The sequence below is a fragment of the Podarcis vaucheri genome, assembly GCF_965113315.1.
Source record: "Podarcis vaucheri genome assembly, chromosome: 14".
Lineage (NCBI taxonomy): Eukaryota > Metazoa > Chordata > Lepidosauria > Squamata > Lacertidae > Podarcis > Podarcis vaucheri.
In genome coordinates, this window is record NC_138752.1 from 11,456,735 (window position 1) to 11,480,045 (window position 23,311).

At 43.4% G+C, this 23,311-nt stretch overlaps 1 protein-coding gene across 5 annotated transcripts in view; it reads left to right on the plus strand.

Moving 5' to 3' along the window:
* Positions 1–23,311, plus strand: part of MYO5A (myosin VA) — a 120,254-nt gene that overhangs the window by 3,883 nt on the left and 93,060 nt on the right. For 2 of the 5 annotated variants that reach the window (XM_082198226.1, XM_082198227.1), the window contains exon 1: positions 5,908–6,221. The exons of 1 other annotated variant lie outside the window; for it this stretch is intronic. In XM_082198226.1, coding sequence (XP_082054352.1) covers positions 6,138–6,221 — 84 coding nt within the window. In that variant the 5' untranslated portion in view covers positions 5,908–6,137. Of the gene's footprint in view, positions 1–5,906; positions 6,222–23,311 lie in introns of those variants that run through there. 2 more of the 5 variants (XM_082198224.1, XM_082198228.1) reach the window with 2 other exon arrangements.

Sequence of the window (23,311 nt, forward strand, 5' to 3'; positions counted from 1 at the left end):
CTTTACTGTGTTTCTGCATTTTATTTTATATATCCTTTCAATTCTTAAAATGTATTCATTTCTAGGATTTTATGTGTTGAGCTGTCTGGCAGTTCCTACAAATATATAATTGCAAAATAGTGGAGTTACCGCCCCACTGAATTGTATCTCATCCCAACTTTGTATTTTTTTCAGACACCAATTAATAAATGACACTTTTTAAAGCAGGCTTTTAGTGGCTGATGAGTTCAGTCCTTTAATGGTGTATTTAATTTTGCTTTTTATATAATTAAATATATTATGGAAATTATTAATATAATTTAATATAATATAAATGTGTGTGTGTGTAAACACACTGATAATTTTCAGTAAAGGATGGTATAGAAATCTATGTTATGCTAGCATTGGAAATAAATAAAGCTACTTCCAATTTACTGAAATAAAGTAGCACTAGTCCACCATCTCTGTTAATTCAGTTACTGAAAAATGAAACAATTCTTCAAAATTACTATACATAGTGCTTTTTGGAAATTTGATTCCCAGCCCCTGCAAAAAGCTCTAGTCACTGCTACCCAATTCTTCTGTCTATCTTTTCCTTCCTGGTGGCTAGAAATACTTCATCATCACAGTTTTCAAGCTCACTTATATGACAGCAGGAACTGGTAGCCTAGAGAGAAACAGTTTTCTTGGAAAAACTTGCCATAAAATTGCAATAGCACAGCAAGACAGAAACAGGTTTGAGTCTTCCCAATTAAACCCAGACACTGTGTAAACAGTACCTAAGCTAACGGAAAATGTGAACTAAGCAAAAGAGTTTCCCATCAGCTTTGTAGACTGACAAGTCTGAAGCTGTGAAAAATTTGAGCAGATCAACTGCTAAATAGTGGTTTAGAGTGCTTCATCTGAACACTGAGTTTCTTCGGAGGAAATGAAATCAGCCTGGGCAGGGCTGCCTACTCTGGGAGACTGAGTTCTGTTCCTGGAAGTGTGTTCTTGCTCCACAAATCGGTCATAGGGGATGTATTTTGAAATGCATGTAGACTTGTATAGCTAAAAATTAAACTTGTAATTTTTGCTCCATGAACAATTATTTTTTCAGCCGGAGTTAATTAGTTGGGTTGTTTTTCACAGAGCAAGAAAAATGCAACGGAACCTCCCAAACACCCTTCAGAACAAACATCCTCACTTTTGTATTGGCCCATGCACATTTAAAGCGGCTTGCTTAAATGACACTAATAAGAGCAGACATCCAGCAGAGCCAATTTAAATATGGCAGAGTGACAGCAGTTATTTCTTGTGTACATCTTGGGGTTATGTGTTTCAAATGCAAGCAAAGTAACAATGAGTAAAGAAGGTTGTAAAGTCAATCACGGCTCTGTCCAGTATGGTTAGGTGTTCGGTGAAATACAATATAGAACATGGATAGGCAAACTAAGGCCTGGGGGCCAGATCCAGCCCAATTGCCTTCTCAATCCAGCCCGTGGACTGTCCGGGAATCAGCGTGTTTTTACATGAGTAGAATGTGTGCTTTTATTTAAAATGCATTTCTGGGTTATTTGTGGGGCATAGGAATTCGTTCATATTTTTTTTCCAAAATATAGTCTGGCCCTCCACAAGGTCTGAGGGACAGTGGACTGGCCCCCTGCTGAGAAAGTCTGCTGACCCCTGATATAGAATCATAGAATTGTAGAGTTGGAAGGGACTCTGAGGATCAAATAGTCCAACTCCCTGCAATGCAGGAATACTGCTCTGGTCAGACCTCACCTGGAGTACTGTGTCCAGTTCTGGGCACCACAATTCAAGAAGGACACTTACAAACTGGAACGTGTCCAGAGGAGGGCAACCAAAATGGTCAAAGGCCTGGAAACGATGCCTTATGAGGAACGGCTAAGGGAGCTGGGCATGTTCAGCCTGGAGAAGAGGAGGTTAAGGGGTGATATGATAGCCATGTTCAAATATATAAAAGGATGTCACATAGAGGAGGGAGAAAGGTTGTTTTCTGCTGCTCCAGAGAAGCGGACACGGAGCAATGGATCCAAACTACAAGAAAGAAGATTCCACCTAAACATTAGGAAGAACTTCCTGACAGTAAGAGCTGTTTGACAGTGGAATTTGCTGCCAAGGAGTGTGGTGGAGTCTCCTACTTTGGAGGTCTTTAAGCAGAGACTTGACAACCATATGTCAGGAGTGCTCTGATGGTGTTTCCTGCTTGGCAGGGGGTTGGACTCGATGGCCCTTGTGGTCTCTTCCAACTCTATGATTCTATGATTCTATACACAGCTGTCCCATATGGGGATCAAACCTGCAACCTTGGCGTTATCAGCACCATGCTCTACTAATCAACTTAGCCTGTGTGTTCCTTACCCTTGACACAGTTATCAGTCAGGCAATTTTTGGCCATGTCTATCCACAATTTAGGATGGAAAGCATGTGGGTGTTCATATGTGACATGCTTTTGGACTTCAATACCCACATTAGAAAATCATGTTAAGTCTTATAGCATGTGTCTGGCTTCATCCTGAAAGGCTTCCTTAGCAATTTCCTAACAGTGGCGCTTGTGCTTTGCTCTTAAATTCCTTTGCCACTTAAAGCAAAGCCAATTTACTCTGGGGTGTGGCAGATCGTTAGTAGATAAATGCTGAATAGGCTCAAATCTGAGAACCACTAACCACTCCCAGTATTCTGCTCCTTTGTGATGTGACACAGTACATGAATCAGCACTTTGTGAGATGGTTCAGCAGAATAGCTTAAAGAGGATTGGAAATGGAAAATTCCAGAGTTCTACTGCTGTGATGCCAAGTAAGAGTGGATTCGCACATACCATACCTTTACAATGCAGATTTTTGAGTTTCCCTCCACAATGTGTACTGATGCACATCTAGAAGAGTTAGTAGCAGTAACGTGTGCTTAGCTGTTATGTGATAAAAAGCAGGTACAAGCCAGGTACACCCTTGGCTACCTGTGTTCTCCTGAACCATTTATCATGGGACTATTTATTAAAATGGTAAAAAGTGTGCTATAAATGTGAAGGAAGTGGGAATATTATAGCATACAGTCAAGCAACCCCCTAATTTAGGTAGGTTATAGAATACAAGCACTTAAAACAGATCAATCTTGTTTCTGTATCTTGATGTGGCTTTTCTTAGCACCTTTCGTAAGTTTTGTGTAGTCTTGCCTGTGTTTCTCTAGGTATGTTAGAACTGGAGAAACAAGATCCACGAAAGGCCGGTGTCTGGGAAATACATATGTTGTCTAAAGGTCAGTACAGTGGTACCTCGGGTTACAAATACTTCGGTTTACAAACACTTCGGATTACAAACACCGCTAACCTGGAAGTAGTACCTCGGGTAGAGAACTTTGCCCCAGGATGAGAACGGAAATCGTGCGCCGGCGGCGTGGCAGCAGCAGGAGGCCCCATTAGTGAAAGCGTGCCTCAGGTGAAGAACGGTTTCGGGTTTAGAACGGACCTCAAGTGTGCAAGTGTTTGTAAGCAGGCATCATCTTAAACGAGGTTACCTCCTTCCCTCCCATGTAAGAGGGAATTATTTCATTAGTATTCAATGCTAAAACATGATTTTGTATTACTAGGTAGAGCTTGCACACTTCTCCCTCTCTTCCAGTGCAGCTGCGAGATGTTCAGAAACTTTTGCTTCCACTTTCAACTTATTGTCCTAACCTGGGCATAGTATTCTCCATGGATAGTAGAAAGAAGCCAACTTCAAAAAGTAGTTCACAAAGCTGACTTGTTTTCATTAACCAAAGTTAAGACTAACCACAAGAAAGCATGCTAAAGTGAGGTTAATCTAAAAGAGAGGTGAACTTTCCTTATCTTCTCACAGCAAGGAGGAGGAGGTGAGCCCAAAGTTCGCTGTGGTTCATCTTTGCAATGCTAAACCATGACTTCATCAGATGTCAAGGAGATCAGTAACAATCAGTATAAGTATACAATATTTAGAAGACATCTGAAGGCAGCCCTGTACAGTGGAACCTCGGAAGTCAAACGCCTATGAACTGGAATGTTTTGGCTCTTGAACGATCAAAAACAGGAAGTGATTGTTCTGGTTTTCAAATGAATTTCGGAAGTCGAATGTCTGGTGCGGCTTCCGATTGGCTGCGGAACGCTCCTGCAGCCAATCGGAAGCTGCACCTTGGAAGTCAAACGTTTTGGAAGTCAAATGGACTTCTGGAACGGATTCCGCTCGACTTCCAAGGTATGTCTGTATAGGGAAGTTTTTAATGTTTGATGATGTTGGATGAAGCTCTTTCTAGTCTTGGTTCAGACCTGGTTTGGGGACACCATCAACCTTGATAGATGCTTTGCTTCAGGAGAGGGTTGGGTGGAGTATTACCGGTACCTTGTTGCGCTTGCTTGATCTTTCAGTGGTTTTCAATTCCATGGACCATAGCTTCCTTCTGGGCAACCTCCAATAATTGGGAATTGGTGGCACTATATTTATTGCAGTTCCACTCCCTATTTACAGTGCTGTGTTCAGATAATAGCTTTGTGGAATTATGTATCTGCCCCTGGCAGTTTTGCTGTGGGGTTTCACAGGGTACTATTTTGACCCCAATGTTGTTTGATATCTAGCTGAAGCAACTGGGAGCACCCATGAGGAGACTGGGGGCACTGCACTATCAGTATGCAGCTATTGCCCAGATTTGCTTCTCTGTTAAATCTGAATCAGGAGAAGCTGTGGTTATTTGAACTGGTGTCTGGATGCAGTGGTGGGCTGGATGAGAGCCAAAAAATGCCCCCCGATCCTGAATCCTGGTAAGATGGAAACTCTGGGCAAGCACTTCTGAGGTTTGGAACTTTGGGAAATTCTGGATGAGGCTGTACTCCCTCTGAAGGAATGGGTTTGTAGCTTGGGGGTGCGCCTATATTTACCTTTGCTACTATGCATAAAGACCCTGATGTTGAGAAAGATGAAGGGCACAAGGAGAAGGGTACGACAGAGCACGAGATGGTTGGACAGTGTTGTCAAAGCTGCCAGCATGAATTTGACTAAACTGCGGGAGGCAGTGGAAGACAGGAGTGCCTGGCATGCTCTGGTCCATGGGGTCACGAAGAGTCGGACACCACTAAACGACTAAACAACAACAACACTATGCATAAGCTGGTTTTGTCAGGGTATGGGAGCTGTTCCATGCTAATGCCCCTATCTACCTGAGGATACATGTGTATCGTTTACCGTATCAACAATTTTGGATAGGAATCTGATATGCAAATGTGCATCAGAATGCACATTGCAGTTTCGGTGCTGCCCTTTTGCGCTGTGTTATTTTACAGTGGGATGTGCATTCTATGGGATGTGCATTCTGTGAAGCATCCTCATCTATGCCCTGGCACAGCTAGTAATCTTTTAACCATTTTGACCGTTTTATAGGCGTGAATATAGATTTCCGGAATGATAGTCTTGTTGATAGCAATAGTGACTTAGTAGTCCTTTTGCAGAATTTGGGGTTGTTGTTTTTTTTTGGTTTTTTTTGCATATAATGGATGTAAGCAGGAGGTTAGAGAGGCAGCCCTGAGTGTGGGAGAGGTTGACAGGGGCTGGAAATAAAGAGTAAGAGAAACAGGGGAGGGCGATCATGAAGCCTTCACTTTTTTTTAAGCATCAAATTTTACTTCATAGTGCAGATTATGGAATATGAACATCCCTGTGAGCTTCCCTGTCTGTTAAATTATAATTTTAATGGAGGAAGTAATTGGGAGCCCATCATTTGATAAGATGCAAGAGCACTTAAAGCTCTCTGCTTAATGTAAATGGATAGAGGAACTTTTTTTAAATTGTTGTAAAAGTAATGTTTGAAGGAATGTTTATGAATATCACCATTTGATGACTATCACAAGACAGTTGGGTTTTATCATTCTCCCAAGTGGCACGGAAAGAAAACACTCTCGCTCTTTGTGCTGCAAAGGAAGTCAAATTGCTCTGACAATGAAGGAATTCAGTGATCTGACATGGCTGTCAAACGTTGCCCTTTACAGGGGCGTTATGGTTGGTTTTTCTGTTGCTTTGAAAGTGGATAATATCAGTCTTGCAGACGAGCTGGGAGACGCCTGCTAGTCAGTCTGAACTGTGTGGCTGATCAGTTTGCCCACTCTCAGAAATACGTCTTTCTGCGTGGAGGACATATTGCTTGTGAAGGCGAAAATGCTTGCTGCTCAGATTACCAGGAGTTTGCACCACCAGAGATACTGGAAAAGTGTTGATGATTTGGACTATATGTATGTTAAAGTAAGTTTATCTTCTCTTCTCACACATACCTCAGCTGTGAATCTAGCACCATTATCTATGCTTGCTAACTTCTTGCTACTTCATCTAACATGGCCGCAATCCTGTGTCCAGTTACACAAGAAACTTACTGTCTTCAATTGTAATTGGATGCAAGATTGCATATAAATATACATTTTACACATATTGTGGGCAAGCCATAGGGCTTATGGTTTAGTTGTGTAAACAAGGTTAATCAGACTATGTTAGGATAACTTTTATAGAGTGAAACTATCTTTGGTATGTGTACTTTCTTCTTGTCGCTATACTATGGTTGGAATTGTCATGGCTTTTGAGGGAGGTTTCCCTACTGTACGTTGTTAGTGTACTAATACTAAAACAAGTGATAAAATAAGCTTTTCAGCTTTGGAATGCTGATTTGCGTTCTAATTATTTGCTTTTGGATAGTTCTGTAACATAATGCTTTGTAGGAAGGGAAACTTATCCAAGTATATGTTGATCAGCTAAGCTTTGAGAAAACTGAAGAGCAAGTAAAAACAATTTGTTAGGTATTTTTCTATTTAAGCATACCTGAAGAGAGATTTAAGCTGCAGTCCTGTCCACATATCCTTAGGCAGTGGTTCTCAAAGGGTGGGGCAGGAGAGGATGGAAAGTGTGGTGGGAAGATTCAAAAACAACATTATATTTTGGGAATGATTCATGCGGCTGTGTTGTTTTATACTTTCTGCATGTCCCATGATCATATTATAGTTGTGTTCATGTTGTAAATTGAGCACTGCTAGGAGTTGTTTCTTTTTGTTTCCCAATGTATTTCTTACCAACAAAAAATTTGGTGTGGCACAAAAAACTTGTTATTCTGAAAGTGTGGTCCAGAGAAAAGAGTTTGAGAAGCACTGTACTTGGGTGTAAACCCAATACAACACCTAGTCAGCAAACTTTTTCAGCAGGGGGCTGGTCCACTGTCCCTCAGACCTTGTGGTGGGCCGGACTATATTTTGAAAAAAATAATGAACGAATTCCTATGCCCCACAAATAACAAATAAAAATGCATTTTAAATAAAAGGACACGTTCTACTCATGTAAAAACACGCTGATTCCTGGACCATCTGCAGGCCGGATTTAGAAGGTGATTGGGCTGGATCCGGCCCCCGGGCCTTAGTTTGCCTACCCATGACCTAAGCTTTTCTTCTGAGTAAGTATTTGTAGGATTGGACTATAAGTCTCTCTGGCTTTTGAGTTGATGTTTCTCACTCACCCCCATTATCTGCTATATTCTCTCAGCCTTGCAATATTTTGGAGGCAACAAACTGATTAGGTTATTGAATCTCCTGTGAATCTGCTTACTAACAGCTGAACTGAACTGAAAAAGAAGGTTCTCCAGAATGTGGTAGAACTTCCTGGTTAGACAACAAAGCAAACAAGTTATATTCCTCAGGGGTTTCTTCTCAGGGTGTGCCTGACTAAGAACACGGAGAGAAAGTAATGGTTTTAAAACGAAGGTGTTCTAACAGAAAAAATGCTTTTAGCTTCTGGGCAAGGACTCCTGTTTTCCCCAAGTCTGCTAATGAGCTATTTAAAACAGAGGTTCTCTGGGACTTCAAGCAGCAAAATGAATGTTTCAAAAACAAAAACGACTATCTACTTTTGAGTTCTGCTTGATACAACTGGGCATTTTGAAACATGATACACTTATTTGATTTAGTTTATTTAAATATTTTGCTCTGCTTTTAGGCCTCCAGAAACCACCCCCCCCAATAATTTTTCATTGTTTTTCATTTAAATACAATAACAACATATAACGACAGTAACTTGTCCAGTGGTACATTCTTAAGTGTAATGTGCCATAGATGATCTGTGAGATTACAGTGGTGCCTCGCAAGACGAAATTAATTCGTTCTGTGAGTTTTGTCGTCTTGCGATTTTTTTCGTCTTGCGAAGCACGGTGTTGGAAAAGTTTTGGAAAAGCTTCAAAAATCACCAAAGTCTTCAAAAACCTCAAAAAAGGCTACCACACCGTGTGCTATGAGTTGCTCCTCGAAGTCAAGTCGCAACTGTATTAACGGTTTTAAGAAAAAGGAAACAAACTTGCAAGACGTTTCCGTCTTGCAAAGCAAGCCCATAGGGAAAATCGTCTTGCGAAGCAACTCAAAAAACCAAAAACCCTTTCATCTACCGAGTTTTCCATCTTGCGAGGCATTCGTCTTGCGAGGTACCACTATATGTTGATTATATTCTAAAACAGGATGAATGGCATCTACCTTTAAAGTAACCCTAATGGGATTGCTCTAAGAGCTGTCTAGCTCAGGAAAAGCCGGGGATAAGGATTTATTCTGTAATTTGAGTATGGCTGGACACACTTCAACCAGGTCAAACTTTCTGGTAGATGCCAGATATAAGAATCAAAAGTGTAATACTTGTCCATTTCCAGGTTATGATCAAGCTGTGTTTTTTTTCTGACGTATATCTTATTTCCCATGTTGGGAAAAGCAATATGAGAGATTAGTCTCAAATGAGTGGTTTCAGTTCTGTTTAATGTCTTTTGACCTTTATGTCTGTGATAATTAATTTTACCATTAGCTCTGTTTCCAGATGTTTTGATGGGCTCTGTTCTTTTTGAGAAGGCACAAATAACCTAAGCATATAATGTAAATAAATGCTACAAATACTGGTATATTTTCATAATTGCATTATATGATGTATTGGAATGTATTGGAATTCTTGAAATTGAGAGCTACCATTGTGTATAGTCAAATCTTCTATATCCAGACACCTCGAGGGTGTATGTGGTTTATATAGCACGTTGTCAGGAAAAAGAGGAGAGATCTTAAGAATTGAAAGGAACAGAGAAACTGTTTATCTAGCAGTTGTATAGAGAAGGCTAATTAAACATCTGGTCAGGAAGAGAGATGTGCAGTGTATTCGGCTTTGGAGTACCAGAGACTGGAACAGTTAATGCATCATGAGATTCAAGTATTTGCATTTTGTCCCATGTATCACAGACTGCTTCTGGAGACTTACATTCCCAAAGAATTAGATATTATGAAATGATATTGCTGGATTGTTCTTAACTAGAGGTGTCGTTCACTCTCCCCCCCGCCCCCTTTAGTCTCTTTTTCTTTGGGCCCAGTAATAACTTCAGTGAACACGGGAACAGATAATAGTCAGAATTTGCTGCTTTGCCGCTCTTGAATGAAGATATTGTTCCTTCTTTTGTTACATGATTTCCTCAAAAACATTACTTCCGTATTAAATATATTACTATTTACTGAAAGAAGACATTTGGGAGCAAGATGGGTAAAACATTTTTTATCTCCCTTTTCAGTTGAAAAAGTACCTTCAAAGTACCTTACAAATATTGCTGATAAGCTGCGAAACACAAAATGAAAAGGGAGGGAGGACGGTAAAAGCAGACTTGGACACTAAGTCTTGGTTACAAGATTCATGTAAAAACAAGCTGGAATTGAACAACTTGGAGAGCCAAAAGTTGCTGGTCTCTTAACAGAACAGTTGTGTGTAATGTAATGAAGATTGTGTGTGCAAATAAAGTATCCTGAAATAGGTGTCAGATTCTTCTGACTTTTCTTTTAATGAGACAATAAAATCATCTTTGCACACTACAAAACTATTTGTAGTGCCTCTCATTCTTTGTTGCAGCCAAGAGGGTTAGTGTGGCATTCATCTGTTACAAGGCAGTGTTAAGTCTGTAAAAAGGTGTTTCAGCAAGGTGTGGCTTCCCCAATCCTCTAAATCAGGCGTGTCCAACAGTTAGATCATGATCTAGTGGTAGATCACGGGGTGTTTCTGGTAGATCTTTGGCACCTCAGTTATGGGGGGAACTGTGGCTTCCTAAAAAAGCTCAAGAACTTTCGTCTATCCAACGACAATGGATAGATCACTGCCATTTTTTAAATGCTGTGAGTAGATCGCAGTCTATTGGGAGTTGGACGTCGCTGCTTTGAATGTATTAGGTACACTGAATAATCATTGCTGATTTGTATCCTTGCACTTCCTTCAGTAGAAAGTAAGCCAGGGGAAACGAGAGATAGATGCCAGGTAATAAATAAACGGGCTCAGGGGATTGGTCAAGAGTATAATTTGCTCTTTGTAATAGTTGCAGTAGAGCCCTTCCATTAAGGCATGTCTTCCTTTTGTGCATACATTTTATGCTGTAAATTGAAGAGTTTCGATTTGGCCCCTTGGATACTTTATAGAAAGGCAGGATATAAATCTTGATAATAAGCAAACACATGTGCGCTGCTTTGATCCAAGGCAATACTGTACTGTATTCAACTGCTGCTAATGCAGTGACCACGGAAGGTGGAAGGGATTTACGTTAAACTGAGATAAATGGAAGGAAGCAACACAAACTGTGTTTAAAAACAAAAACAAAACCTCAGCTGGGCTATGAGCGCATAAATGTATATGGTATGTAATGTATGCTTGATGGCCTTTTGCAGTGGAGAGTTCTGTTTTAATGGCAGCTCTGTAAATACTGACTTCTCTCTGTTGACTTTTCGGCCAATGCATTCTTGGGAAACTAGTTTCAAGTTGCAACCATAAATCATTGCTCCAATTTCTTACCATGAGTCTCCTTTAACTGTTTATGTTTTCCTATTGTGCCTATTACATCACAATGTGCCTATTACTAGTGCTCCAAAGTAAGCCTACTTGAGTTCAGTGCTCCTAGAAAAGTGTGTACAGTATATAGTATTGCAGTCCAGCATCAGGGTGACTTTTTCAGGGTCTTCTTTCTGTTTTTCCTGTAAAAAGGTTAAGCTATCATAGCATTACATTGATGTTTCATTAAGCTACAAACACCAATATAAAAGAAGCTTCCTTTTTTGTAATTAGGAAACTAGTAATAACAAACAACTGCATTCATGATAGTCTAGCCTTTGCTCATATGTGGAATACCTTTAAACATCTTATTGGGTCACTGCCTTTTTCAGCATAGGTCAGTTGAATTTCAAGTGGAATGTGATCCTCATGAGCCTATTTATATGGGGATTCTTGGCATTTTTTAACTGTTTGGTACTTTAAAAATCAGTAGTAAATGTGAGTAACTAAACTTGGTTGGTTCGGTTAACTTGAAGACTTTTAAGCATAAGAAAAGCCCAACAGAATCAGACCAAATCTCCATCTTGCCAATTCTGCTTCCAACAGTGGCTTGCTTCTGGGAACCTCACCAGCAGGGATGAAGGCAACATCCCTTCTCTGTTGTTTCTTCCCCAGCTCCTGGAATTCAAAAGTAGACTTTCTCTGCGTATGGTATTTCCCTATTGCTGTCATAAGGAATAGCAGTTGATAGAGTTATAATCTCCATTTAAAGTCATCTGTGGCACCATCACAAACTTGTGGCTGTCAAATTCTGTAAGTCAGTTGTTATATATAGTATGAGAAAGTCCTTTTATTTGTCTTTTCCGAATTTGCTACCCATCAGTTTCACTGTATGTTTCCATATTCTTGTCTTATGTGAAAGGGAGGAAAATTGTCTCTCCGCACTATGAAACTTCTTAATATTTTTAACATTACACAAAACCAATGGGAGGTGTCAGCCAGAGAATTGGAGCACAATGCCACCAGTATGTGGACACACCCAGCTCTAGTTCTTCATACCATCTGAATCAAGAAATTGCAAGTGCTGAAACAGCGCCTGGAGGCAGTGATGAGCTGGATGAGGGACAATAAACTAAAGGTGAATCTTTATAAGCCTGAGACTTGTTCTTGGGCTTGCAAATTAGGCAAACAGCCCATTCTGACGGGGTAGCACTTCCCAGAAAAGAACAGTTCTCAGAGCGCTCATGGGCCACTGTAGAAGAGTGCCTCTGCTCCCCTGGTTCAGTTATGGCTCCAGTTGGCTGCAGTTGTCCATGCTTCCATGAGCTTACACTTAACTAATGTAATACATTCTATGGCAGCATTCGAAGTTCCCCAGGTGCTACTGACATGGGTCCAATTGCAACTGTATGGAGATTTCGGGGTGCCAGGTTGGTACCCACAGTTTAAAAACCTCTGCCTTAGTCCTTAGTTAATACCATTTCCACTTCCGCTGTGTGTGTTTCTCTTTCTTGCATACTGGGACAAGTGAATTGTTGTAAGAACAAGCTACAGTCAAGCAATGTAGTCAATATCATTGAACTGTAATGTTGGAAGGTACCCTGAGGGTGATCTGGTCCAACCCTCTGGCGAATAGATAATTCTGTTGCAGCAACAGTAACATAGGTTTAAGCTGTCATCTGGCATGTGGTTTATATAAGTTTCTAACACTGCTCTATGTGGGGATTCCCTTGAAGATGAGTTGGCACAGAATGCTTCTGCTTGGTTGTTGTGTAAGGCATTGATATGGACGCACGTTGCACAGATTCTGAAAGCAGTATACTGGCTGCCACTGAACATCAAGCCCAATTCTGGGTCCTGGTAGTAGCATACAGGGGAAGCCAGACTTGTGTTGCCTTCAATGAATGTGATCTAGACCAGTGTTTCCCAACCTTTTTTGGGCAAAGGCACACTTGTTTCATGAAAAAAATCTCGAGGCACACCACCATTACAGCCCCGTGACGTCAGTGCGCAGCGTCACGCCGGGAGGGACATGAATTGCTAGCAAATTACATAATCACCTCCTTGAGGGCTGGCTCATCTTCTCCGAAGGCAGAACCCCATTAATTAACAGCACAGACTCACACCATAGCCAAGACGAGGGGGGGAAACCTCAGTCATGCACAGTCATGCACATGTGGGGGCTAAATGAGGACGAAGACCGGGCAGAGAGCAGGGTTCAAATCACCCCACCTGGCCAGGACAATCCCTGGGTGCTCCCTTGGGCCACTCGCCTGACCCACCTCGCAGGGCTGTTGTTGCGAGGATAACACGGGGAGAACCACGCGCGCCCCCGGGAGCTCCTTGGAGGAGAAAGCGGGCGATGAATGCAATGCACGAAATATATGAGAGGCGACCAGGTTTTGCAGGTGAGGGGCCCCCGCCAGCCTCCGCTTCCAACACCCGGCGCAACGACGCCGAAGTTTCCCCCCGGGCTCGGCTCGGGGAGCAGCGCTGTTCCCCCCGGCTCCCCTTCGCCCTCCCGGCTCTCTCTGCCGCCCACTGGGGACCCCCCTCACCTGCCAAGTCCGGAGCGCCGGTGGAAGTTGCATGCATGCATGCAGGGCGCCGTGTTGCCATTGCATTGCACTGCACTCCATGCAACGCCTGCACGCATGCATTGCCTTGCACGCCCGCCAAGGGGTCTCCCCGCGGTCCGATGCGTCCCCTCCGGCGCGGATGCAGCATTGCAAAAATAACCCCCCCGACGCAGCCCTAACTGGGGGGCAGCCTCCGCCGCTCTGCCTCCGCGGGGATCCCCGGGCTCCATCCTGCCGCCCGATCTCCGTGGGGGCGCAGGCAGGCTGCGCGGGGTCTGCGCGGAAGAGCCCCTGCCCGCCCGGCCGCTGCACTCATTCCATGGCCGGGAGAAGAGCGCTTCAAACAAAACGCCCGGCCCGCCAGGCCACGCTGGGAAACGTAGTTCGCGCACCCCGCGCGGGCGCGGAGCCCAAGGGCGAGGGGACTATGGATCCCGGCAGCCCCCGCGCCGGGGACGGAGGGGGAGAGGCCGGGTGCAGGGATGGAGGGACGGGTGGGCGAGCGAGTGAGTGAGTGGCAGCCGCCAAGCCTTGGCCGAGAGCCAGGAAGGGCCTCCCAGGAGGAGGAGGAGGAGGAGGAGGAGGAGGGAGGCGCAGAGCGGGAGGGAGGGAGGGAACCCCAGGGGTCATCTAGTGACGGCGCCCCAATCGAAAATTTGACTTTTTAAAAAAAAATCTTTCACATTTTTTAATTTTTCCTGCGGCACACCAGGCAACATCTCGCGGCACACTAGTGTGCCGCGGAACAGTGGTTGGGAAACACTGATCTAGACAGGTCACTTTATGAAACAGGGCCTTCTCAGACTGTTCTGCAAATTATACGAGTTCAGATAGCAATTCAAGTTGCTCCAACCAGTCGTTGGAGCATAATAACAGTGACATCATCTGTATTTGTACTTGCATTTCTTTAATTAAATTTAAGAGCATGGACTGCACTTTTACTTTGCTTTTAGTTATATACCTTTTTGTTAGCAGACCGGGCTTTTGAGAGGTAAGGGGAAATATAATCGATAAAATCGATTATATCAATATAATCAATATAATCAATATAATCGATAATGATAATGCTGTGTATTTTGATTCATTTGCCTAAGCTGCATGCTGTGCTATGATCTAGCAAAGAGAGCAAATTTTTAGCCTTCAGACATTCACCTTGAGGTCTCTGTTGATAGCAGAATCTGCCAAACTCTCACTGTTCATCAGTTTTCTTTCAGAAGGTGGCACCGGTGAAATAGATGAAATGTCTGTAGTTTAGTCATGGACAGGAACACTAGTAAAGGAGTGTTACGGAGATTGCTTTCTTAAGTATGGAGGAGCATCAAAAATATTATTCTCCACCGGCAGTCTGAAGTGATACAGTAAATTCAAGAACAGGCTAGTTAGAATCTTCTCTCTGCTGGGCTACAGGAAAGTGTTACAAAGCAATGTTAGCATTCTCTCTTTTTGCCTCCCTCCTTCCCTTTCTCACACTCCAGAACTTGTACAGGCACTGTAATCTTCCTTTCTGTTGTCTTCTTCTTGCAAATGTAAGGAAACTATTGGTTTCTGAATAATACAGCTTGAGGCTCTGGTCTCTTCATTTTGCTAAGGTGCACTAGCCAATGCACCAGTGTTGACACAAATTTGTCAAGGCAAAGGGTAAGTAAACCTTTCCAAAATGCCTGGTGCTATTTTTGTTGTGGTCAGAAAAGCTCTTTTTTGTGTTTCTGTTAGGGGCAATGCTTCACTACACTGTATTCTCACACTTCTTTGATCGCATTAAAAGAGATTCTCTTCCTGGCTGGGAAGAAGCATCATTATATTGTCGCAGGTGGCAGCTGCTGCTCTCTGATGTTTCTTTTTGTGTCATTGTTTCTGTTGTGGAAAGCAACATTGGGCCATATACAGCTGAGTCCTGCACAGCGTAGACCCACTGAAAATTAATGGCCCTAAGTTAGTTGTGTTCATTTAATTTCAGTGGGTCTACATTTGATACAACCCACATAATCCAGAAACTGTATGAAAAGTTGTGCTGGGGCTCTGTCTCCGATGACTAGAAAGAAATGTGCTGTGGCATTCTGGGTGTTCAGCAGTCTCTGCCCTTTCAGCATGCAAAAAGCATCCTGGGCTCTGAGCTTGCCATGGATGGAGCAATAGCTAGTGGAGAGAAAGCCTGGCGAACTAGTGGTTAGACTGCTAAAGGAGGACTGGGAAGACGTGGATTCAGCCCCCAGCTTAGCCATGAAACTCACCGGGGGGCTTTGAGTCATCATTTCTTAGCCTATAACTAACCTTCCAGGGTGGTTGTTGGCGGGTGTTTGTGTGTGAGTGCTGAGAACTATGTATGCCAACTCAGTGGCCTTGGAGGAAGAGTGGGATGAACTGGTAAATAATGGGCAGTTGAGAAAGGGGCCTGGTACTTTCGTGACCACCTCTGAATGGGTGAAAGCTGTAGCTGTGACATTATTTATTTATTTATCCACCCATCCACCCATCCATTCATTTACAAACAACATTTACCGTATTTTTTGCTCCATAAGATACACTTTCCCCCTCCTAAAAAGTAAGGGGAAATGTGTGTGCGTCTTATGGAGCGAATGCAGGGGGGAGGCAGGCAGGAAAAGCCCCCAAGAGCCACACACAAGCTCCGCACGGCTCTTGCGGGCTTTTCCCCAGGAGGGAGAAGGGACTGACGCAGCCAGTCAGTCCCTTCTCCCTCCTTGTAGAAAAGCCCGCAGGAGCCGCGTGTTCCTTAAAGGGTGCGCGGCTCCTGTGGGCTTTTGTGGGAGGTGGGGGAATTGCCATAGCCGCGCACAGCCACTCCTGGCCTGAGAGGCTGTGCGCGGCTAAATAAGCCAAGACAGTGAGCGGGATCCATCCCGCTGGCTGTCTTGGCTTCTGCCATAGCCGTGTGCAGCCTCTCCCGCTCGCTGTCTTGGCTTCTTTAGCCGCACGCAGCCCCTCCGGCTGGGAGAGGCTGCGCGTGGCTATGGCACAAGCCAAGACAGCCAGCGGGATGGATCTCACTCACTGTCTTGGCTTCTTTGCTCTTTGGGGTTGGGGGGGGAATAATATTTTTTCCCTTGATTTCCCCCTCTAAAAACTAGGTGCGCCTTATGGTCCTGTGCGCCTTATGGAGCGAAAAATACAGTATATGCCACCCCAAAACTTAAAAGCAATGGGCCGGGCAGGGGGGAACCATAGAACCAGCAACAGGAGGGCATAGCAAAACTCTCAGGAGGCACCAAAAATTTCCCAGCTCTTGAAAGATCAAAAATAGGCAAATTATTTAAAAACCTAGGGAGAACTGCCCCCTTTATTTTAGTTCCAGAAAGAGCGCTGTAGCTTCTGAGAGATGTGTGAGTGTTATGTCAGTCTTACAAATAGTACTTTGACATGCTGCATTGCTAAGTCTTGGAGCATGTAACAGTTTCACTTCCTCTCCCAGAGAATTTAAAAAAGCAAAAAATAAAAAGAAGCCATCCGCTAAGAAAAGGGATGTGCTAATCATGCTAAATAGCTGAAATGTTTTACATTATAGAAAGTGCCTCGGGACTGTGACCTGTGAGAGGAATCGAAAAGCACGTGGTAAATTTTGGCAGCTCAGTGTTTGAATTTCACCATTGTTTTTTAGAGCCCCAATTTCCTGCACATATGAATGTAGCAACTACCACCAAATCAGGAAGACTTGAGTAAAATGCAGGGAATTCATGTCTTGTGATAATATTCGAGCATGCACTCACCTGTTCTCCAAAATGATGCTTGTCAGAGGAAGATTGCACCATATGCTATTTCAGGACTTACAGATTGACTCCAAAATCACCTCCCTTAAAGAATGTGTACACATTTGGCATAGTTTGTGCCCTGTGCTAAACCATGGTTTGTTTAAATGTCTAAACTCAACCCTGCAGACCAATCATTGCTTGTTTTCTGGCAACAAACAATGGTTTGCCGTTGGCTTAAGAATCATCCCTTATTTTAACTATAAAGGTAAAGGGACCCCTGACCATTAGGTCCAGTCGTGACCGACACTGGGGTTGCGGTGCTCATCTCACTTTATTGGCCGAGGAAGCCGGTGTACAGCTTCTGGGTCATGTGGCCAGCATGACTAAACCGCTTCTGGCGAACCAGAGCAGCGCACAGAAATGCCGTTTACCTTCCCGCTGGAGCGGTACCTATTTATCTACTTGCACTTTGACGTGCTTTCGAACTGCTAGGTTGGCAGGAGCAGGGACTGAGCAACGGGAGCTCACCCCGTCGTGGGGATTCGAACTGCCAACCTTCTGTTTAACCCACAGCAACGTTAATGTCCAAACTCAACAGCTATGCTTAACCATGGTTTCTTTGACTACTCCACCTCAGACTCTTGCTAAGCTACCAAAGCATAAGGCAAAATACTTGGAAAACAAACAAAGCTTTGGAGAAACAAGCTGTGTCTTTTTCTTCATTGATGAAAAGAGTCTTCCTTTGATGGAGGAAGACCAGGGTCATCTCATGATGTTTTGCCAACTGAGGCAAAGGGCAAGACAGTCCCCTCTTCATTCCTCATTTTCCCCATAAGATTTTATTAAAGCTTTTTCATAATACAATAAGATTAAAAAACCTAAATAAAAACAAAAGCAGAGAAAGCTCTTAACACTTGTCTCAGAAAGTGGTGGACCCTCCCATCTCTCACCTGGGAGCTTTTCTTTCTTTTCCCAGTCTCTCACTCTGGGAGGTCATCTCAGCATCCATCCATCCATCCATCCATCCATCCATCCATCGCCTCCATGTGTGTGTGATCCTTGGACCCAATATACAGAAGCCTCCTATATTGGCAGCTGAATCTTACTTCAGTACTGCTGATGGGATAGTATCGGGGGGGGGGGTGAGAGAGAGAGAGAACTGATACTGCTACACTCCAGCACCTGCCACCTGAGGCAATTGCTCACTCCCTAACAGTAGGTCCAACCCTGATGAAGACATTGGAGAAAGGGCATCTTTTTAGATTCCATGCATTGAGAACAATAATCCATTCTGCCATTACTTCCTTGGTAAAAAGATTAGTGTATAATCTGGCACTGGCACTTCATTTGTGTGTTTGTGTGTGTGTCTGTGGTAGTCTAGATCTTTGTTTTGTAGCTGAGGTTCAGTTACTTTCTGAAGAATAGATTTGCCTGTGTTATTTGGATATCTACCGTATTTTTCGCCCCATAAGACGCACCGGCCCATAGGACGCACCTAGTTTTTTTTTTGGGGGGGGGGAAATAAAGGAAATTTTTTTAATTTCCCCCCCAGGTGCGCTGCGCTAATCCCGAAGCTTGGGGCGTGCGGAGCTCAGCACGCCCCAAGCTTCTGGGTGCCGGCAAGCAGTCCGCTAGCCCAGGGAGAGCCGCGCGGCTCTCCCAGGGCTAGCGGACCGCTGCGCTAATCCCGAAGCTTGGGGCGTGCGGAGCTCAGCACGCCCCAAGCTTCTGGGTGCCAGCAAGCAGTCCGCTAGCCCTGGGAGAGCCGCGCGGCTCTCCCAGGGCTAGTGGATCGCTGCGCTACACCAGAAGCTTGGGGCGTGTGGAGCTCAGCGCGCCCCAAGCTTCTGGGTGCCGGCAAGCAGTCCGCTAGCCCTGGGAGAGCCGCACGGCTCTCCCAAGGCTAGCGGAGCACTGCGCTAATCCCGAAGCTTGGGGCATGCGGAGCTCAGCGCACCCCAAGCTTCTGGGTGCAGGCAAGCTCTCAGCTAGCCCTGGGAGAGCTGGGTCTCCCACAGCTAGCGGATAGCTTCCTGAAGCCTGGAGAGGGAGAGGGGTCGGTGCGCACCAACCCCTCTCGCTCTCCAGGCTTCAGCGAAAGCCTGCATTCGCCCCATAGGACGCACACACATTTCCCCTTCATTTTTGGAGGGGAAAAAGTGCGTCTTATAGGGTGAAAAATACGGTATACTGTTATGTATGCTGCTGTCTTCATTTCATATGCTCAAATATTTGTACATCACTGAAAGAAACTGAGTAAGCGTTATTGAGGAGTCTGTTCTTTGGTTACTCCTTGCTTGAGTTTAAAATGACAAAATGCTACTGTGAAAGGTACTTATATAATTCCTGTGCATATTGATTGGAGCTGAGACGTTCCCAGGGCATTGTTTCCTAGGTGTACATTTTTTTGTTTTCCTTTTGTTGGTTTTCAGAACTTTTTTAAAAATTGAAACTTGGTTTCAAGCATTCACAATCACAAGTAACAAGAGGAATGAACTTATTAACAATTTAACAGTAATTTCCATATCTATACATCCAATTTAAATAAAACACCCAACAAATAGAAAATAAAGAAATACACATCCTAGGTGTTTGTTTTGAGAATTCCTGATGAAAAGCCAGCTTATTTCTAATCATCACTGATGTTGTCAAGAGGTGAATGCCTCCAGTACATCTTGTGATGTGAATGTTTTGGTAGTTAATATGGTCTGATGATTTGTTCATGTGATCTCAGATGGTATCATGAAGTACAAGAGGAATCTTGCCCTAGTTCATGGTGTCTGCTCTTTCTGTGAGATAGAATTCCATCTATGCCTCATTCTGCCTCTCCACTATTTTTTTTTAATTATGTTGTATGCAAAAGAAAGAGTTGGGAAAATGTACTTGTTAATTGTTCTGCATAAATCTTGTCAAGTGTGTCTATGAGTGTCGCAAGGAGAAGCAGCAGAATTATTATAAAATTATTATTATTATTATTATTATTATTATTATTAGCCACTTCAAGTCAAAGTGACTTAAACAAACATTAAATAAGCACAAACGTACAAAGGGCCATAGATAATTAGAAGTCAAAGGCATGGTGAAAAATGAATGTTTTTGTCTGGTGCTTGGAGATAGGTAATGATGGTGCCAGGCAAGCCTCCCTGGGGAGAACATTCTACAAGTAAGGCACCACCACTGAAAATGCCTGTTCTTGTGTTGCCAACCTCTGGACCTCCTGTTGAGCGGGCACACGAAGAAGGGTCTCAAAGGATGATTGCAGGGTACAGGTTGGTTCATATAGGGAGAGGCAGTCCTTGAGGTGTTGCAATAATATAATGGATGCTATTTAGCAGTACTGTATCTTGGAAAAAAACAATTCATTTGTGTTTAATTTGTGGAAAACGTTCCGGCTTTGGAATTTCTTTGCAAAGATATCTCACGCCTTCCCAGTATTCAGCCACTGAAACAGTCTCAAGTGAATCCTTGTGCTGACACTGTGTGTTATTTATCCTTTGCTAAAAAGAACCCCAACAATCCATCACCCTCGATCTGAGACCAGTGTATTATATTCATGGATGGTAGGGTTGGGGGGGGGGGGTTTGGTAGCAGCTGCTGCTTTCTTCTCTATTCTAGACCAGCTTTAAGCCGTGCAGAACATCTGTGCTACTTTCCAGCTGCCATAGAATGTTTCCAAGAGTTCTCTCTTAGGTCTGGGTTTCAATAGCATATACCCTGATGTGGAACTGCTAGGACAGTGTCACAGATCTGTAGCAGGGCATTACTACCCTGCTAAGCTTATATAATAAATACTACAGATTGCATGTTTGATATGAGTCCGTGTTCTGATGCTTCAGACTACAGCTGGCTGTAATTCAAAATAAATGAGAGCAACATAATGTACAGCTTGGCCACCTCATGCAGCTTTATTATTAAAACAATTCTCTTTTCTGCTTTCTTAAGCAAGGATTGAAGTGTTATCTGTACTGTTGGTAAAACTACCGATGATCAAGCATGCATGTTTAAAACTACCATTTTCTGGTTGTGGTAGCAGGATCTTAATATCCTTTTAACTATCTCACGTGGAAGGCTCAGCTGGCTCTGGCAGTCTGGTTTCTATGGTGATCTGCAATCTGGTTTCCCCTTCTCTCTGTTGTTGCAAGGAGATACTGTTTTGGTTTCCCAAGCAGAGATTCGAAAGGTGCTCCTTATGATATTGTGGCATGGCCTTATATATGAATGATAAATGATACCCAGCTCCTGTTTTTATTTTTAAAAAGCATTCATACCCTGCCCTTCAGCTGAAAAGGCTCTCAAAACAGCTTACAAAAATCAGTACAAATACGGTCTGTGACCTCAGGCTTACATTCTTAAAAATACATGACACATAAGGAAAAAGGATTGGAAAAGAAAGTTCTTAAAGTTACAGTTGTTATACTGCAGTTATACAGTTCAGTCGGTGCAGATTCTGGCTGTCTAAATGAACAGCCCCTCGCTGATTTCATTGGTCTGAAAATATCAGACTGGGTGGCTTACAGTACATATAAAAACACTTTAAAAACTTACTGATACTGGGCTGCTGTCAGATGTCTTCTAAAAGTTGTGTAGTTCTTTATCTGCTTGAGATCTGAGTAGAGAGAGTATTCAACAAGTATTTCTGTGGAGTGTGTCCTGCAGTGGTGCCTTTTCCCCAGTTTTTCCATGAACCAGCTGAGTCGGCCACCTCAGGCGGCAGGATCCACAGGGGCAGCAGTTCCAAATGTAGATCCACTAATCAGAATGCCAAAGCAGCAAAAATGTGCGCTCAGCTTCAAGCAGCTTCCATAGGAAAGGCACCAATATTAGTTTATTTTGCACAGAAATGTGGAACTTGTGGCTCTCCATATGTAGTTCAATCAAACCTCCCACCATCGCTGACTATTGGCAATACTAGCTGGAGCTAATGGGAGTTGGAATCTAACAACTGGAGGGTCACAAATTCCCAGTCTCTGGATTAGCAGGTGCTGGTAGGCATGGTGACCTATGTCTATATTTGGGTTTAAGATTGGGATGGGGGAGCTGTGGTTTGAGAATAAACATCACAACTATTGGTGCTTCTGAGGCACATTTTTCTTCTTCCGCTTCATTTTTCTTCTTGTCTCCATTGTGGAGGGCAGCTACAGAGTCTTGTGCTTGTCAGGCTTGTCAGGCTGTGAAACAGTGAATCTGGAGTTCACCGAAGCTCCCTATTGTACTTGCATGAGAATACAGTAGACCCTCAACTTATGCACGTTTAACTTGTGCACATTCAGCTTCATCTGAAGATCACAGGATGGTTCGCCACAAAGAATACAAAATGAGAACACGGAATGCATACAAAACAAACCATTAACCCCCCCTCCTCAAACACATTTAAAGGCCCATATTCTATTGTATTGTTGCGGTGTGGTGCATGGCTTTAAGTTAGATGCTTTAAGTTCTGCTATGGAACACAATGGGTTTTTATGAATACAGAAAAAGAAAACAAATGCTTGCTCTGTATTCGATGACAAGTAGTTCCTGGTTTTGTCTGCCATAAGCTTGTCCATTAAATCACGTGCACCCACTTTAGAAGTGGTTCCAAGAGTCATAAAGCTTCATAATTGTGGAGGAACTGTCTCTAGGTTATAGGTCCAGTTGTTCTTTTTTCTCTTTTGTGTGGTTAGCATTTCTTTGACCCCCTTCCAGGATTACCCAGTGCATCTACAGGCATTTCATAAGACTTCAACATCTGCTGTGCTATGTTTGAAGAACAGAAACTTTCCCTCCCAGTGCTTAATAGAAATAACAGAACCCTTTTGCAATACTCGTATTCACACCAAGGATCACTTATCCTCTTTGGTTAGGGAACTGAAACCATCCTTTCGCCAATGATTTTCGACAACTCTGGTTTCAGCCAAAAAAGGCTCCCACAGTGGCTTTCAAAGGTCAGTGCTGAAAGGAAAGGCACAGTAAAAAAAGGAAAAGGGATTGGGAAGGAGGAGGAAGAAGGAAAACTTGGATACTCGTTCTTAGTTGCAGAGTTCTTATAACAAACAGCTGGGATGGGAAAAGTTAAAGGTGAGGGGGAGCCCAAAGTTGCTTGTTTCTTGGTAGAGCCAATGGAGTGCTGCAGCCGGATGGAATGGCTGCTTCCAGATGGCTTCTAAGATTCATAAAGTGTTGGCTGCATAGTTTCAGGCATAGCTGCCTGCATAAAGGCCCATAATGCCACCTCCTTTTTAGTGTAGTTTTGCAAGAGCTCTTCCAACTGAAT